Here is a 17345-nt window from a genome sequence, read left to right on the forward strand (position 1 = left end):
ATTATAGAAAAAAAATTAGAGAAATTCTTAAGTAAACTAGGTGCGTCACATTATATATGGCCTATCCAATCAGAACGTCGTAAATCATCTAAATAAAATCTTATATAACATTATTTTAATTAATTTTATTCTTATAATAGAATGTATATTTTAATTTCTTACATTTTCTCTCTCTACTATTATTAATGTTAAAATCAATTAATATTTAGTGTCATCTAAATATCATGTTTCCATTGGACATGCCACAAATGACATAATGCACATGGTTTACATAAGAATTTCTCAACAAATTATGAGATTATAGAGAAATTTTTGGATGGACTTGGCACACCAGATCATTCATGATTCATCCAATAAAAATATGACATTAAATATAAATTGATTATGATATTAATGATAGTAGAGAAAAAAAAAAGGCAAGCAATTAAATAGGCATTCTATTATAAAAAAAAGATTACAAATAATGATACATAAGATTTTATTTGATTGAATTGGTGTAATTTTATTGGATGAATTATAGATGATTTGATGCATCAAGTCCATTTAAGAATTTCTCAAGGATAAAAAAAGTTTACATTAGTTGCCAAAATAAATTATAAAGAAAAGAAACATATCAATTTATCTTAATATTATAATTTTGGACTAAAGTACAAACGTACCTTGGACGTTTTTAAGAAGGTGATGTTGGTATATGTTTTAAAAGGTGCAATGCTACTCTAATGTTTTTCAAGATCGAAAAATTTTGCCTTGCTGTTAGAATTTAATCACACTAACTGTCAATTTGACCTTGAATTTCCATGTAGGTAGCCAGCTAGGATATTTTAAAAATTAAAAAAAAATGCTACTTAGAGACAACAACCCAGTCCTTATTATCTTCTCGTCATCTTCTTCTTCTTCACCTTCTCCTTCTGATTCTTATGCCCTTTGCTCCATCAAATCCTTCTGTCTAGATTAACAACCCAACCTTCATTGTTAAACAAATTAAAGAACCCAACCTTTATTGAACCCCTCTGTCTAGATTGAACAATAGGAGAACCCAACCTCTGTCAAACCCCTTTATCCAAATTAAATAAATTAGAAGATGCTGGGTGGGGATTCAACGTGATTTCAACACTCCAACCTTTGTTGTCATCCACCCAAGAGCAAACCCCTCAACCCAAATCAAGCACCGTTGAACCCCTTTTGCCCAGATCAATAACCTAACAAATCCAAACCCATGACCGGTTTCTTTACTAAATTCATTGAACAAGTCAAAGTGGATCAAAGAAGCTTTTGCCATATTAATGCTTTGATTTTTGTTGAGTTTTCACTAGATTCTTGTGCCCTTTGCTCTGTCTTTCATGATTCGTGGCTTCGTGCTCTGCTATTCTTGCTTCAACGTCGAGTTTGCACCATCATCCTTTGTGTTTTGCGATTGTATTCTGGTCCATCTTCGTCTCCTCCCTTGATTATTTTTTGATTTTGTCTTCTCTTTGCAATTAGATCGAGTCATGATTTTTGTAATATTCATCACAATTACTCCTTGGTTTTGGCATTACTTTTTGGTATTTTGTATGGTGGATTTTGGTTATAGTTGTTGGATTTTTTGATTGATTTGTCTTAATTCTTAATAATTTAAAGTTGCATCCTTAATTCTTGATCAAAATGGATTGAAGCTTGGTTGTTTAGCTTCAATTGTTTGTGTTGAGTTTTTGCTGTGATTTTCTTAAATCTCCTTTGTTGTTGATCGTGATCTAATTCGGTTGTTCAAGTTAATGTTGGCAACTTACTTCAATGGGTTTTTCCTCCCATTTTTCACATGTCTTCTTGATTTGATTTGCTAAGTTCTTGATTTGTGTTTTTGATTTGCTTCCTCTATGCTGGATGGTTTCGGTGAGGGGAAGGAATAAAGGAAGAGGAGAGAGAGGATAATTTTTGGCATATGTGGAATTCTATTACATGTGTGGCATTAACAGATCAACCATCAATGAATGTGGCCAAACTTGATAACACGGCAAAATTATTCAGTTTTAAAAAACATCATCGTAACATCGCAGTTTTTAAAATGTAAGGATAATAACGATGCTTCCTTGAAAACCCTAGGGACAGATTTATATTTTGATACTAAAATTTGTAAATTAACAGATATAACTTTTGGCAAGGTGGTGAAATTTAATAACTTTAATGATGATACAAATTTAATTTTTTAACTTTATATATTATTTTATTTTAATTTTTTAATTTTATAAAATATTTTTTTAATTATTTAACCTTAATGATATTAGTTTAATCTCTATAAATTTTTATATTAAATTTTTAAATATTAATAAAATATTTTTAAATATTAATATATTAAGTTTTAAAATAATAATGATTGATATAAAAAAATTAATCATTTAAAACTAAAAATGTTAATATTTAAAGATTAAAAAAATATTTTATAAAATTAAGTAGTTGAATTAAAATTTTATATAAAATTAAAAGATTAAAATTATATTTTAATCAATAACTCTTTTAAAAAAGCAACAATAAATTTTTAAATTTAATGATAACTTTTAATTCTGAAAAAACAGTACAATTACTATCAATTTTCTACTTCAAATTTTGAAGATTCAGGTGCTCAGAAATAATTTTCCCTTAAACGGAAATTATCTTTCTGATTCTTTCCGGCGAGGCGTTAATTAAAAGCTCTGTTGCTCTGAGGAAAAGCCGCCATACTAAGCCTCCCTCCGCCGTTATCATCTCCAAAGCTCAAAGGTTCAATTTCTCTAAATTTCCCGTACTATCCGCTTGGTCGCGATCCTCTTTTTCTGATCGTTTCTCTAATATGTTAAGTTGACCAGCGCCCCCCCCCCCCTTCCTCTCCTTTTGTGTTTCCTTGTAGTTTCTAGTTGGATTGGTCAAGATCTATGCTTTTGCTGTGGCCTTTGAAAAGCTGCGTCTTTCCCCCCCCCCTTTTTCCTTTTTTGTCTTTGAACATCTCTTAGCATATATAAGTTTTGCAGCAAAAAGACATATTGTCTTCTATGTGACATATTTCGTGGATCATGTGGATTGCCGTGTCGCTTACATCTTTTTCCGACGCCTTATCTTAATCTGGGCTTTTCTCTTCGATGTTTGTAATTCTTAACTTATTATTATTTTAGGCTTCTATCACTCGATGGTCTCGACGTTAGATGGGTGATCGAGTTTACTTTGGACCTACTTCAGCTTATTTGTATCTCAATTGTTGAGGAAAAAAATCACCCTTGCTTTCAGTAATTTACATAGTGATATAACTTACCCCTGCATTATTTGAAATAATGCTTCATGGTTTTTTTCTTTTCTTTTGTTTTTTTTTTTTTTTGCAATCACTATTTATGTTTGTAGCTTATTCTTGCAAACTGTAGAGAACTCGAAATAATTGTAGCTGTGAAGTGTAAAGACAATTTGTCTGCTCTGAATGGAAGCTGATAAACCTTAATGATTCTATATTCGTAGTAATTCCTGTTAACTATTCAACAACTAAAATAATTTCTGCTATCTTTTTATGAGTGTGTGTGTGTATATTTGTATTTGATTTCCAAGAGCTATCTTCGTAACTCTGCTCTTCCTGCATTTGATATCATTTATTCTTTTACTTATCTTACTCTGTAATTTCCTTACTTTTTGCAGTTTCACATTAGTTTAACTAGTCACCTTTTGCTTTGGAGTATAAAGACAAGACAAGATGGTAAGTTAATAAAAATTACTCCAGGCATTTCAAGTTGGTGAATTCATGGGCTCTGCATAATTTATTTTTAATATTGCTTTAATATGTGCAGGTGAAGTTCACAGCTGAAGGGCTCCGTCGCATTATGGACTTTAAGCACAATATTCGTAATATGTCTGTTATTGCACATGTTGATCATGGTATGCATTAGCCAGCTCATGTAATCTTTGCTCAATTGTTTTCTATTTCTGCAGCACAGTATTTAGACCGGCAATAGTTCTTTCTTCTTTCTTGCTAGAGAAAAAGACACAAATCTTTCAAGAATATCTTTGATATCTAGAGGCAAAAATAACTTGATTTGCATTTGATAAAAAAAGATTTTTTTTTTTTTGGTCATATATAGTCACTGCATTAGCAATTTGTAATGTCATGAAATCGCTTTTTTTAGATGGTTTGAATTTCACTTTATTTTCTCAATTTCCAATTGCAGGAAAATCTACCCTCACTGACTCTCTTGTGGCGGCTGCTGGTATTATTGCACAAGAAGTGGCAGGTGATGTCCGGATGACTGATACCCGTCAAGATGAAGCAGAGCGTGGGATCACAATCAAGTCTACTGGTATTTCTCTCTACTATGAAATGAGTGATGAGGATCTCAAGAGCTTCAAAGGTGAACGCAATGGCAATGAGTATCTTATCAACCTGATTGACTCCCCTGGGCACGTGGATTTCTCATCTGAGGTCACAGCTGCACTCCGTATAACTGATGGAGCTCTAGTGGTGGTAGACTGTATTGAAGGTGTTTGTGTCCAAACTGAAACTGTGCTTCGACAGGCACTTGGAGAAAGAATTAAGCCTGTTTTGACTGTGAATAAAATGGACAGGTGCTTCCTTGAGCTCCAGGTGGATGGAGAGGAGGCTTACCAGACCTTTCAAAGGGTTATTGAGAATGCCAATGTGATCATGGCTACATATGAAGATCCCCTCCTTGGTGATTGTCAGGTTTACCCAGAAAAAGGAACAGTTGCTTTTTCTGCTGGTTTGCATGGTTGGGCTTTCACTTTGACCAACTTCTCTAAAATGTATGCCTCTAAATTTGGAGTTGATGAGTCAAAGATGATGGAAAGGCTGTGGGGTGAGAACTTCTTTGATCCAGCAACTAAGAAATGGACCAGCAAGAACACAGGTTCGGCCACCTGCAAGCGCGGGTTTGTTCAGTTCTGCTATGAGCCTATCAAGCAGATAATTTCCACTTGTATGAATGATCAAAAGGATAAGTTATGGCCTGTGTTGCAAAAGCTTGGAGTCATCATGAAATCTGAAGAAAAGGACCTAATGGGTAAAGCATTGATGAAACGTGTCATGCAAACTTGGCTCCCGGCAAGCAATGCACTTTTGGAAATGATGATATTCCATCTTCCCTCCCCATCAAAAGCCCAAAAATATCGCGTTGAAAACTTGTATGAGGGACCTCTTGATGATCAGTATGCCACAGCAATCAGGAATTGTGATCCTGATGGACCCCTGATGCTTTATGTCTCAAAAATGATTCCTGCATCTGATAAGGGTAGATTTTTTGCTTTTGGCCGTGTCTTCTCTGGTAAGGTCTCCACTGGTTTGAAGGTCAGAATCATGGGACCAAACTATGTACCTGGGGAGAAGAAAGACTTGTATGTTAAGAATGTGCAAAGAACTGTCATCTGGATGGGAAAGAGGCAGGAAACTGTTGAGGATGTGCCTTGTGGTAACACAGTTGCTATGGTTGGTCTGGATCAATTTATTACCAAAAATGCTACATTAACAAATGAAAAGGAAGTGGATGCCCATCCTATCCGAGCAATGAAGTTTTCCGTCTCACCTGTGGTACGTGTTGCTGTTCAGTGCAAGGTTGCATCTGATCTTCCAAAGCTTGTTGAAGGTCTCAAACGGTTGGCTAAATCAGATCCTATGGTTGTGTGTACTATTGCGGAGTCTGGAGAGCACATTGTTGCTGGTGCAGGGGAACTTCACCTTGAGATATGTTTGAAGGATTTGCAAGAAGATTTCATGGGTGGAGCTGAGATTATAAAGTCTGACCCTGTTGTATCCTTCCGTGAAACTGTTCTAGAGAGATCTTGCCGTACTGTGATGAGCAAGTCACCCAACAAGCACAACCGTCTGTACATGGAAGCAAGACCCATGGAGGAAGGGCTTGCTGAGGCAATTGATGATGGCAAGATTGGACCCAGAGATGACCCCAAGGTTCGTTCTAAAATATTGTCTGAAGAGTTTGGTTGGGACAAGGATCTTGCCAAGAAAATATGGTGTTTTGGGCCTGAGACCACTGGACCTAACATGGTAGTAGATATGTGTAAGGGAGTGCAGTACCTGAATGAAATCAAGGACTCTGTTGTTGCTGGATTCCAGTGGGCATCAAGAGAAGGTGCAATGGCTGAAGAGAACATGAGAGGCATTTGTTTTGAAGTCTGTGATGTTGTTCTTCATGCTGATGCTATCCACAGAGGAGGTGGCCAGATCATTCCAACTGCTAGGAGAGTCTTTTATGCTTCACAGTTGACTGCTAAGCCCAGGCTTCTTGAGCCTGTTTACCTGGTGGAAATCCAAGCTCCTGAGCAGGCTCTTGGTGGAATCTACAGTGTTCTTAACCAGAAACGAGGGCATGTCTTTGAGGAAATGCAGAGGCCTGGTACTCCACTTTACAACATTAAGGCATACCTCCCTGTCATTGAGTCATTTGGGTTCTCAAGCACATTGAGGGCCGCAACATCAGGGCAGGCTTTCCCACAGTTGATATTTGATCACTGGGATATGATGTCATCGGATCCACTTGAGCCTGGAACACAAGCTGCACAGCTTGTTGCAGACATTCGCAAGAGGAAGGGCTTGAAGGAGCAGATGACTCCACTTTCAGAATACGAGGACAAACTTTAAATTTTTGATGTGCCCGTTATGAATCTAATTGGCTTCCTTCTTTAATGCAATTCTGAAAGTCCTGCATCTTGAGTTTGGTTCTGTAGCATTTTTATCCTTTACTAGACATGCTACGTAGCGATAGTATCGCGTTGATATTTTTCAATTCATCGATGTTAGATTGAACTATTTATGTTAATTTTGGCTAAAGAAGCTGTTAGCAATAATCAATAATGTGTTGCCTTTTTTTTTTTTTTTTCATTTTTCTGTCCAATATGTTGTACGAACTGGAATGATCTTTTTCTATCAGGAAGCTGTTCTGAGTTGCATTTGGCTTTACTTTTTAATTTTCCACTTTCCAGTGAGGTCGTGCATTATTAGCTTTGGTCTGAGGAGCTGTGTTGGAATACATGATGATGATTATAGGTTTTGATGACCAGTTGCTGATGATAGCTGCCATACCTGTGCCATTTTGTTGTAATTGTAGACACAATTTTTTACCAGAATTACATATAGTTTTAGTAAAAGGTTTGTCAATGAAATATCTATATAGCGTACACAATAATAGGTTTGATTCTAGTTTCCTTCAGAAGACTATGATATATAATTAAAAAAAATACGTGTTATTATTAAATTGTCTTAACTCTATTATTAGTCACGAACTATAATGTTATCAGATCCAGTGGAGCAGATTACAATATTCTTAGTTTTAATAACTGTTTGTACTAATTTTTTTTTTTGGGAATAAATATAATTTTTGTTTTTTATACATTGAGAATATTTGTATTCTTAATTTCTACTCCTACACCATCCCATTCTTACTAGCTGAGCTAGTTTTAGAAAGCTATACTTCTATATTATTATGGAGAAGGAAAAATCTGAGTAGCTTCTGTTGCAATTTTTGTTTTTTTGTATTGGGCAAGAGAGGGGCTTTTGTTACTTTAAACATAAAATTTAAACAAAATTAAATCAAGATCTGAAGGCGAAAGCAAAACAAAATAAAAGGAGAAAAGTGAAACGTGGAATAAAATAAAGTTTTGAAGAGAACAATTGCGAGGATACTGATTTGATCACTGGGATATCAAGCCATGTCATCCATTGGAGCCTAACTCACAAGCTGCTATACATTAATATAGTCAAGGATGGATTTTTTTTTTTTTTAATTTCCAGCAATTGAAATTTTCATTAAAACCGTAAAACGATCACCTGTATCATAAAATGGCAACATGGTAATTTGATGTCAAACACCAAGCTAGAGCCAGGAATTTGGGCAGCTAGTTTAAACCCTTCTTTTGTGAAAAAAATAAGAATTTAGGCTTAAAAATTGGACAATTTTAAAGATAACTTGGCATTTAAACCCGAGCTGTTTAAATCTAATCAGACACTCATCAAACCCATATTATTATGGAAGAATGGTAGCAAAGTGTCACGGGACTATTACTCTCTTCCCAAAAGGTTAACCCATTAAGGCATGTAGTGCACCCGCTTATATAGCTAATATCCTCTCCAAGTCCCATGTCAGACTTGACAACTCCCTAGTCAATCCGTGACGCCCCCATCACAAGTGGCCCACTAAAAGAGGCTACCAAATGAGCAAACTCAAGTTTGGCTCTGATTAGAGGTGTTCAATCTGGACTCGTCCCGATTGGCCCAGTATAATCCCGATCATATCGGGACGGGTCTTATCTCGGTCGGAAAATAATCGGGACGGGACGGGACACGGGATTACCATCGGGACGTCCCGTCCCGTCCCGAATATTATATATATATATTATTTTTTATTTTAAATATATTAATTATATTAATATAATTTATACTTATATTAATTATATTAATTATAATTTTAATACTTACAATTTTTATTTAAAACTAAAGTATTTTTATATTGATAATTTTAATGACATGGAGTAAACATGACGATATCTTTTTTATAATATATTAATTATATTAATATAATTTATTCTTATATCTATCTATTTAATAACTTTTATTTATAATATATTTCTTGCTTATTTTTAGAAGAGTAATTAGCTTAGTACATCTTCACTAAAGTAGAAGAATAATTATTTGATGTTGTGTTTGACTTGCCTGTTGTTGCTAATCTTATAGCATGAAGATCACTTGTATTTTTTATTATAATATATAGTTGTGATTAATATAATTCAATAATTGATTTTAAATTATTGTTTTTTATGTACTTGTATTATTTTGATTTTAAACTTAATAAATTATATAATTTAAAATTTTAATGAACGTTGTTATCCAGATCTTTTTTTGATATTATTCTATTTGTTGGGACGGCGGGACGTCTCGATCTTGTCCTAATTCCATCCTGACTCTTAACGGGACGGGACGGGACATGAGACCAAAATTCAGTCTGAATCTTTCTATCGGGACAGGACACAGGATGGGGGTGTTTCGGTCCCATCCCGTCCTGTGAACACCCCTAGCTCTGATATCACTTTGTTACGGGACTATTATTTTTTTTTTTAAATGTTAACCCATTAGGATGTGCAGCACATCTATTTATATAATCAGGATCCTCTCCAAATCCATCCAATGCGGACCTGGCCGAAGGTTCCAAAAGATAAAAAAAGGCAATGGAGGCTCTGAGCAATTAAAGATTTATCAATTAACTAAACCTTCAGTCTTTTAAGTCTTCATAACTTCTTTTTTTTTTTTGAAAAAAATTGCTAGGAAATCCTTTCTCAAGACTGATACTGTTTAGAAAAATTAAAGAACGAGGATGTAAGGGGATAAATTTAAGGTGCAAATCGGTATCTCTAAAATCCCAAACCTATTTATCTGATTGCAATTTTGAACAAGGGATTTACTAACAATTTTTCCCCCCTCTCTCTGTTTTTTTTTTTTTTTTGGCCCGTTGTGATGAAACGTACAGTTGATAATCGTCGAAGCCTCACACAACGAGACTCTCCCACTCCTTCGACAACGCGACCATCGCGGCAACACAGGAGAAGACTTCTTTCTCAGCCTCTCACTCTCTCAGCCACTCGTCCATCAGTCCATCACGCGGCGACCTCTTCTCCCATCCCAGGCGTGACCATTTCGGCGACAAGAGAGTAGAGTCTAAGTAACCCACCAGTCCGACTGCCAACGCACCGGAGGCCGTTAGGTGTGCTTCAACCATTTAATTGGTTTCTGTGGTATGAAATTTCTTGATTGCGGCAGGATTCTGGGTTCGTTTCTGGTACTGTGTAAAGTAATATGCCTCATTAGTGAAGAGGACCTATGGGTTTCTGCTCTGATTGTTTACTCGTTTTGATTTATTTTGGCTTTGGAGGAGCTTAATTCTAAATTTTGATTGACCATTATATCGATTAAATGTGTCTGGATTGCCACAGCTTTGATGCATCGGGGACCTAGCCGCGCTCCTTCACTGCCTCTCGCGCTCGCTGTTCTCCGTTCTCCTTCACTGCCCCTCTCCGACCTCATGCGTGCTCCGTCTCTCACCTCGTCACTCAAAGCGTTGTACGGAACCTCATTCTCCTGTCGGCCTCGTCTTCCCTCCGACGTTCCCTTTCCGGCTCGGGTTATCAGATCTCCACAGCGTCGACAATGGGTATGGGTTCGTGTGATACAGCTTCATTACTATTCATGAAAACAAATTAAGGGTTGTGATTCATTGGCCTTGAAGTTCCGTTGTGTGTTAAATTTATGGTGCTGTGTCAGTGAAAAGATTGTTCCTTTTCATAAATGAAAACTTGTAAGAGATAATCTCTTTGTAACGATACATTTCTGGTTTAAAAGTGTTGTACATCGCTAAGTTCGGTTGCTTTATTTGACAATCCATTTTCTTGACTTATCAACAAAGAGGAAACATGAATGCTCTGTAATTCATTTTCCAGGTTAATTTATGAATTAAAATGAAGTTTATGGCCGTGAACTCTATCTCCCATTTGTTTCTCCGATGAATTTGTCTTTTAGAATGTTTTCATGATGGTGTGATACTGTGAAACAATTATTGGGTTGGTTCTTTGATTTGTTAAATTTTTAGGTGTGGAATATATGATTCCTCTTACTGCTGATTTAAAGTTAAATTGCCTTGAGTATATGTCGATGCTGGTGGAAGAATATTATTTCTTATACATAGGACTGTTTTTATGATTTAGCGTTGGTTCTCTTATTTCATCCGATCTATATACAATGATACATGCATATGTTGAGTGGTTAGCATGTAAAAGCTTGACTTGTGATTGTAATATAATGTCAGAATCGAGTTCAAACACCATAAACATTACATGTTTGAGCCCCATCTATATCCTGCAGTTCAAGGTTTCTCCTAGCACAAAAGCAGTCAACTGCAGATAGAGAGAATGAATTTTTCCTGAAATGGCACTAAATCCATAATAGTGATTTCTTTTAGTAAAATGTTCCCCTGCTTACGTCGTTTCTGATCATTTTGTTCTATTCCAGTGCATTTGATTACATGTGTATGTTCAACATTGTTTTTCCCTTAGAGAATTGCAACAAGGGTTCATTTTAGCTTCTTGTGGACTCACCCATCTCCAACTTCTCTACAAGCAAAGGAAGAACAGATTCATGCATCGTCATCTCCAACCTAGGCCAACCCCTATTCACAAGCCTGCTTTCATGTGGATGGCTATCAGACAGAAATCCGGTGGTGGAGGAAGACCCAAAAAGAAAATCTACCACAGGGCACCTGAACTTGACAGGGTCATGGAATTACAGAAGAAGCCATCCCTTATTCTACAGTTGAAGTCCATTATCCAATCCCAAAAGCACCAATCCATCCTTCTACGTGACCTTGAAAAGCATGTAGGGTTTGTGCAGAAATGGAATTTTATGGCTGTTATAGAGAGATATCCCTCAATTTTCCATGCTGGTGGCGGTAACAGAGAACCTCCTTTTGTTTGTCTCACTGAAAAGGCCAGAAAGATTGCCAGTGGAGAAGCTGAGGCCAGGGCTTTAATGGAACCAATTTTGGTGAACAGCCTGAGAAAGTTGTTAATGTTATCTGTTGAGTGCTGTGTTCCACTTGAAACTATTGAATTTGTTGGCCCAGAATTGGGTTTACCACTTGATTTCAAGACCTCCTTGATTCCCAAGTACCCTCATTTCTTTTCTGTGAGAGAAGTCAATGGGAGAGCTTGTCTTGTATTGGAAAATTGGGATTCTTCATTAGCTGTCACTGCTAGGGAGACTAGGTTAGCTGAAGAAGGAATTTCAAAGCCTGCTGGATATCAAAAGAAGGTTAAGATATCAAAAGATGGAAACTATCCTGGTCCATATGCATTTAGAGTGAATTTTCCAGCTGGTTTTAGGCCAAACGTTGGTTATCTTGAGCAATTTGAGAAGTGGCAGAAAATGGAGTTTCCTTCTCCCTATTTGAATGCAAGGAGATTTGATATTGCTGATCCTAAAGCTCGCAAAAGAGTTGTGGGAGTTCTTCATGAGCTCCTGAGTTTGACCATGGAGAAGAGGATGACATCTACACAGCTGGACGCATTTCATTCAGAGTATCTCTTACCATCTAAGCTATTGCTTTGCTTGATAAAGCATCAGGGGATCTTTTATCTCACTAATAAAGGTGTAAGAAGTACAGTTTTTCTGAAGGAAGCCTACCATGATTCCAACTTGATTGATAAGTGTCCTTTGTTGCAATTTAATGATAAATTTGTAGCGCTTAGTGGTAGAGGTAATATTGATATTTGTTACACCAAGAATTCTTTGCATACTGCTGTTTAGAAGTTGAATTTCATCAACCGTAATTTTCAGTGATCCGGCATCTTTCATCAGCTTTAAAATGATCAGGATATTCAACCTGTAATTATATACAGTACTCGGGCATATTTATTTATCATCAATATAATTTGCTATAAGAAAAACTGCGACAGCCCATTTGCCTGATAATTTCAGATTCACAATCGTTGGAAGTATTGGTTGGAGCAGTTGTGGGTGGGGGAGGGGGATCTTTTAAACTTCCTTAAATCAGACAATGTGATTCACAAAAAACTGACATCATTTTCTGGCCCTTACAATAGTCCAGGTGCATTGAGTTGACAATTTGCACAGCCTAGTCATTCCGGGTGCTCCTAGATAGTTCGTCATTTTTCTGAAGTCTTTTATTTGCTTTGTGAAATATTTGCTGTTGAGGCCTCTATAAGACGTGGAGTGACAATGTTCAAGATTTTTTTTTTAAAAAACAGTTTTATCCAAATTCTTGTAAGATATTGAATTATTTCAGCGGTGGTTCACTGATATTCTCCCTATGCTTTGATGCTCTAGTAAGTTTCTTAATAGGACTTGCCTGTATGGGGAGTTATTTTGGCACTGGATGTGGACACGGCCCATTTCAGGGCCTTTCACATTTCTCAAAACTATACTCTGCGTCTTTCTCCTGTTGAGAAGAGAAAACAGTATAATGTTGTTATAAAGGTGGTTAAATTGTCCTTTGATGCTGCAGCATGAGTTCTTCAATGCTTTTTTGCAACCATGCAGTTGAGATCTTTTGAAAGATAATGTGGTGCAGGAATATTATTTATGGCTTGTTAAATTGCATGTTCTCCAAATCATCACTTGTATAGATTACACGTATAGTTCGTTGACAAAGAAACTAATGATAGTTATTTTGGATCTTACAAAAAAAAAAAATCCCATTTGGCGATTAAGAGCAATAAACAGGGAGGTTATGTTATGGCATTACAATAACCCAGCTGATTTGATGAGGGGAAGAATCTATGGCTAGGCCTTAATTGGCATATGTAGACCATTTGAGTTATACTTCTAAAGAACTATGCTTCTGGAGATTGCATAATTTATTCCTTGTTCAAAAAAGATGTCATGTTACACTGTTCAAATAATTTAGCTCGTTACTTATTTATAAGCTTAGTGGGATAAGGGTAGCTCATGCGCTCAACTCTGCCAAAAGGACATGAACTAGGAAGTCCATCCCTTTAATATTACAGGCCTGGCATTGGAAGCAGGAATCTATTCATTGAATGGTTAATAGTCAAGAAACTAACAGGGGTTTCAAAAGCAGTTCCTTAATCTTCTTGGTTTTTTTTTTTTTTTTAACTGAAATTCTAGTTGCTTGTGATATACGACTTTTCCCTAGTTCATGTAAATTACTTGCCATGCATATTGTTGAAGGAATCCAATACCACAAAGGGAATAAACGGTAAGTGTATGGCATATTTTCATATAAAGCAGGAGTTTGAGGCTTGTCAGTCACTTTGGCATATGATAACGCTTTACAAAAGGAGACTTTGATTTCTGACTAGTTCAAACCATTACTTTTCTTTTTGAGGTTGCCCGAGGAATATGATTTGTTACAACATTGATAGTTGGCTATTATATCTATTATTAGGTTTTGGTGGATTTGTGGGGTAGTTGAATTCTTCCACTCTGCATCCTGTTATGATGATTCTTTTCAGAGTATAGGAATTACATTTATCTCTTGCTTGAAATTTTGGTACATTTATTCCAAGATCTGCAGCAACTGATCACCAATACAAATGAAATGAGTGTTTGCTGTTTATCTTTCTCTCACTGTCGCATAATAGTGGATGCACCGATAATGATACCTTTCGGTTCAGTGGGACAACCAAAAGAATTTGTGAACTAAAAAGTAAGAGCCTTAGCCAACAACCGAGGCAAGGGTTTTGCCCAATCTGAATTCTTGTTGGGTTTGGATTTTTGTTTATCCATGAAAATTTATTGTTAAATCAACTCAAAACAGTTTCAATTTTCTTTATTTTTTAATAACTTCAGTCATCTAAATTAATTGAAGAGTCAATTTTTTCGCCAAAATAATTTTGATTTTGCTGTTTAAAATTATAAGAATCTCTGAGCAGTTTAAACAGCGTTCTGATGTGTCTTATTTATATAATATATATTATATCTTAAAGGATTCTCCAGCATCACCAAATTTGCCTGCTTTCTCTCAAAGTGGACCTCATATCAAATATCAAAATCAAACAATGCCCAGACAGCAATATCTACTTGGGAGACCATACTTTGTCGCTTGAGATTGATCATAAGGTACAAAAATTTTGACGATCACAAACTAACACATAGTGGCCTTGCATCCCTTGATTGACGTGATGAAAAATTGATGTTCAAGTGTCAAACTGTCAATAATCGATGTCGAACTTTATGTCGAGATGTGACAAAATAAGGTTTAAGTTTATATATTTTATAATTGACAATTGATAATGGTGATTAGAAGTAAAGAGTGAAAAGACTTAATGGAGCTTCTGGTTCACTCTACTCCCATAGAGACTGATTTTAATAAAGATTTTTTTTTTTTTAAGGGGATTACATAGGTCACGGAAAACCGTACAAAGAATATCAGCTAATATCAAAGTCTGAGTGATGTTAATAAAGATTATGTAGGAGTTATAGTGATGGAGAAGCAACGGTTGAAATGTATTTTGGTAGCTGTGGAGGTGGTTGAAGGACTGGCAAGAATGGAATAGGATGAAAAGTAAAGGGAACCCACTCCACAACTAGTTTTGAGTGATGATGATGACAATTACTGTTAGGGGTAGAAATGGATGCATTTGGCTTGAAAGCAAATCTAGTAGGCGATGGTGCTCATCATAAACGTCAGAGTCAGGGCATGAAAATCAGAAAGATCTGCAACTAAGAGACACACCTCTGTTTGTTGGTGTGTGTGTGTGTGTTGTGATGAGATGCCTTAAATTGGCACACACTTTCCTGAATCACATGCGTATCAGTGTTTTTCTCAGTTGGCACTGTCAATCAAACCAATTGCCTCCATCTCACTTCTGTGGTGCCCCTTTGCTTGCCCTTATTCAAATTCCAACCCACCCGCACCACACCGACTAACTTGCTACCCTTTTTCCTTTTTCCCTTGTTCCTGTTTTCTAAGCTACTTTGTCTTTATTCTCATCCCCCCCCCCACCCTTCCCTCTTTGTATTTTTCCCAAGAACCTAATTAATTCATAGAATTTTATATTCCCCAATTATAAGTTACTTTTAATTATTTTACCAAAACTTAAAAAATAATTAAATAATTTATGCTGAAAGAAAATTTTTTAGTTTACCTTTATTAATTAAATACATCTTTTTTTAAAAAAAAATTATATGTAACATTTTACTCTGCTCATCAACCTTGTAAAAGAGTAAAATTGGGAGAAAGTAAATATTAATCCACCTTTTTATGCCGAGTAACTTGTAAAAATAATCATGAATTTTTTTAAAAATGTAACTTATATATAAGACTAGTGGATGGAGTATATGCCAACTTTTTTATTAGCCATGCATATTTTGTCAAAAACTATGCATACTTTTTAACGCTTAGTTAGATACACAAGACTCACCCTGGATGATAAAAAAGGAGTTTTGTGTAATTTGCATAAAATTCTGAAGATATGAGAACTCCAAAAGGAAGATTAAAATGTGTGCAACTGACACTTTAATTTTAAGGAAGATTAGTTATGCAATTTTGTTATGAAAAAGATATGAGAACTCCAAGAGGATATATATCTAGTAAATGAATGGGGTGTGATTAGGTATTAGTTAGGTGGGGCATGATATCTGAAAAACCATGAACAAAGAAATATAGTGGTGCACATGGAGGAAGAGATATGGACACAGTTTGGGTGATGACAAAACAAGGAAGGGGGTGTGGAGTCACTATCTGTTATTATTCCACCAATATATGCTATGCATATCAACCTCAAACACTCACATCTTATTATTAAATACACTTCATCAAATTGCTATAGGTAGGTTTCATTTCCCACTTGACATTGCATATGCATGCTTGTGGATTATTCTACTTCTCTTTCTATAATTCAATTGGGTCCCTCTAGTTTTGTCACTTTTAAGAGCCTCCATCATCTTCCCCTTTTGGTTTCCTCCATTGTTATTATTACTCACATCTATCTTCTCCCATGTGGGCTCCACCCATCAATTATCTTCATGTATATGCACGGGCCACAAAATTTTAACGCTAAATTAATACAGATTTAACATGAATCATTCTCCGATTTTTCTTTCTTTCTTGTTTTGGTGTCAATTTTTCTTCATGGCCTTCTCAAAAAGTAAAGAGTAAATAATAGATCAGAGTTTTGCTAAAATCATGTGAACTGGTTAAATGATAACAGAACTTGTGAAACCAACCAAAAAACGCAATAGAGAACTGCTACTTATATAACGCAGAAAGTGATTATCGATATTCACGTGGCATTGCCATTTTAATAACAAATTAATTGTTGTCCTTGATTTAATTTATAACATCGTATCAAGGCAAAGCCTGAATTGAACCAACACATTAACATGACAGAGATATGATATGATTACATTTGGAGGAAATATTGGGATCTTTCCAATATTGATCCCTCCGCTAATCATGCCATTAAATAGTATAATATATTGCAGGTTGAACACGGAGTAGACAGGCATATATATTTATATACATATATATATATATATAGTGAAAGTGAAGAAGCAGACACAGTAATATATAGTTTCTCTGAAAGTGCACATGATGTTTGATCAGCTTTAAATATGTATGCATGCATGTATGAGAAGGGGCTTTCACTTTCAGTGATTTGATTTGAGCTAGTCATTAGGAGGAGGGAGAGGACAAAACAAAAAAGAAAAAGACAAAGTTGATAGGAAGAGGAATCAGAGTCACAGTGTCATTCTCATATATATATATATATATATATATATATATCACGTTACGTTGAAGGGTTTAACTCCAAACAATAGTAAGATAGAAAATAATGAATTATATATGGACATGGTGGCC

The 17345-nt window shown here is 35.7% G+C and overlaps 2 protein-coding genes across 7 annotated transcripts; both read left to right on the forward strand.

The window, feature by feature from the left end:
• The first annotated feature begins 2582 nt into the window (after window positions 1-2582).
• On the forward strand, window positions 2583-6835 carry LOC129313611 (elongation factor 2-like). Of its 3 annotated transcripts, none has more exons than XM_054956870.1 (4): window positions 2583-2736; window positions 3634-3691; window positions 3783-3870; window positions 4161-6835. In XM_054956870.1, exons 2-4 carry the CDS (start codon window positions 3689-3691, stop codon window positions 6599-6601), a joined length of 2532 nt encoding a protein of 843 aa, XP_054812845.1. In that variant the 5' UTR covers window positions 2583-2736; window positions 3634-3688; the 3' UTR covers window positions 6602-6835. The 3 variants fall into 3 exon arrangements, with proteins under 3 accessions (XP_054812845.1, XP_054812846.1, XP_054812847.1); XM_054956871.1 differs by lacking the exon at window positions 2583-2736 and adding an exon at window positions 2788-2808; XM_054956872.1 differs by lacking the exon at window positions 2583-2736 and adding an exon at window positions 3077-3094.
• Window positions 6836-9471: 2636 nt separating this feature from the next.
• LOC129314392 (protein WHAT'S THIS FACTOR 1 homolog, chloroplastic) lies at window positions 9472-12340 on the forward strand. Of its 4 annotated transcripts, none has more exons than XM_054957829.1 (3): window positions 9472-9777; window positions 9943-10160; window positions 11123-12340. In XM_054957829.1, the coding sequence occupies exons 1-3, from the start codon at window positions 9747-9749 to the stop codon at window positions 12305-12307; spliced, it is 1434 nt and encodes a 477-aa protein (XP_054813804.1). In that variant the 5' UTR covers window positions 9472-9746; the 3' UTR covers window positions 12308-12340. The 4 variants fall into 4 exon arrangements, with proteins under 4 accessions (XP_054813804.1, XP_054813806.1, XP_054813805.1 ...); XM_054957831.1 differs by having other exon boundaries at window positions 9473-9744; XM_054957830.1 differs by having other exon boundaries at window positions 9473-9713.
• The last annotated feature ends 5005 nt before the right edge of the window (window positions 12341-17345 follow it).

This window comes from Prosopis cineraria, unplaced genomic scaffold (genome assembly GCF_029017545.1).
Source record: "Prosopis cineraria cultivar Desert tree isolate PC_DT_omini unplaced genomic scaffold, ASM2901754v1 PC6, whole genome shotgun sequence".
NCBI classification, from domain to species: domain Eukaryota; kingdom Viridiplantae; phylum Streptophyta; class Magnoliopsida; order Fabales; family Fabaceae; genus Prosopis; species Prosopis cineraria.

Bases quoted from the DNA above. Each gene is read 5' to 3' on its own strand.
- LOC129313611 (XM_054956870.1), top strand. The intron at 3,871-4,160 runs GTATGCATTAGC...TTCCAATTGCAG, and splicing joins TATTGCACATGTTGATCATG to GAAAATCTACCCTCACTGAC.
- LOC129314392 (XM_054957829.1), top strand. From the start codon at position 9,747: ATGAAATTTCTTGATTGCGGCAGGATTCTGG. The intron at 9,778-9,942 runs GTTCGTTTCTGG...GGATTGCCACAG, and splicing joins TGATTGCGGCAGGATTCTGG to CTTTGATGCATCGGGGACCT. The intron at 10,161-11,122 runs GTATGGGTTCGT...CTTCTCTACAAG, and splicing joins CTCCACAGCGTCGACAATGG to CAAAGGAAGAACAGATTCAT.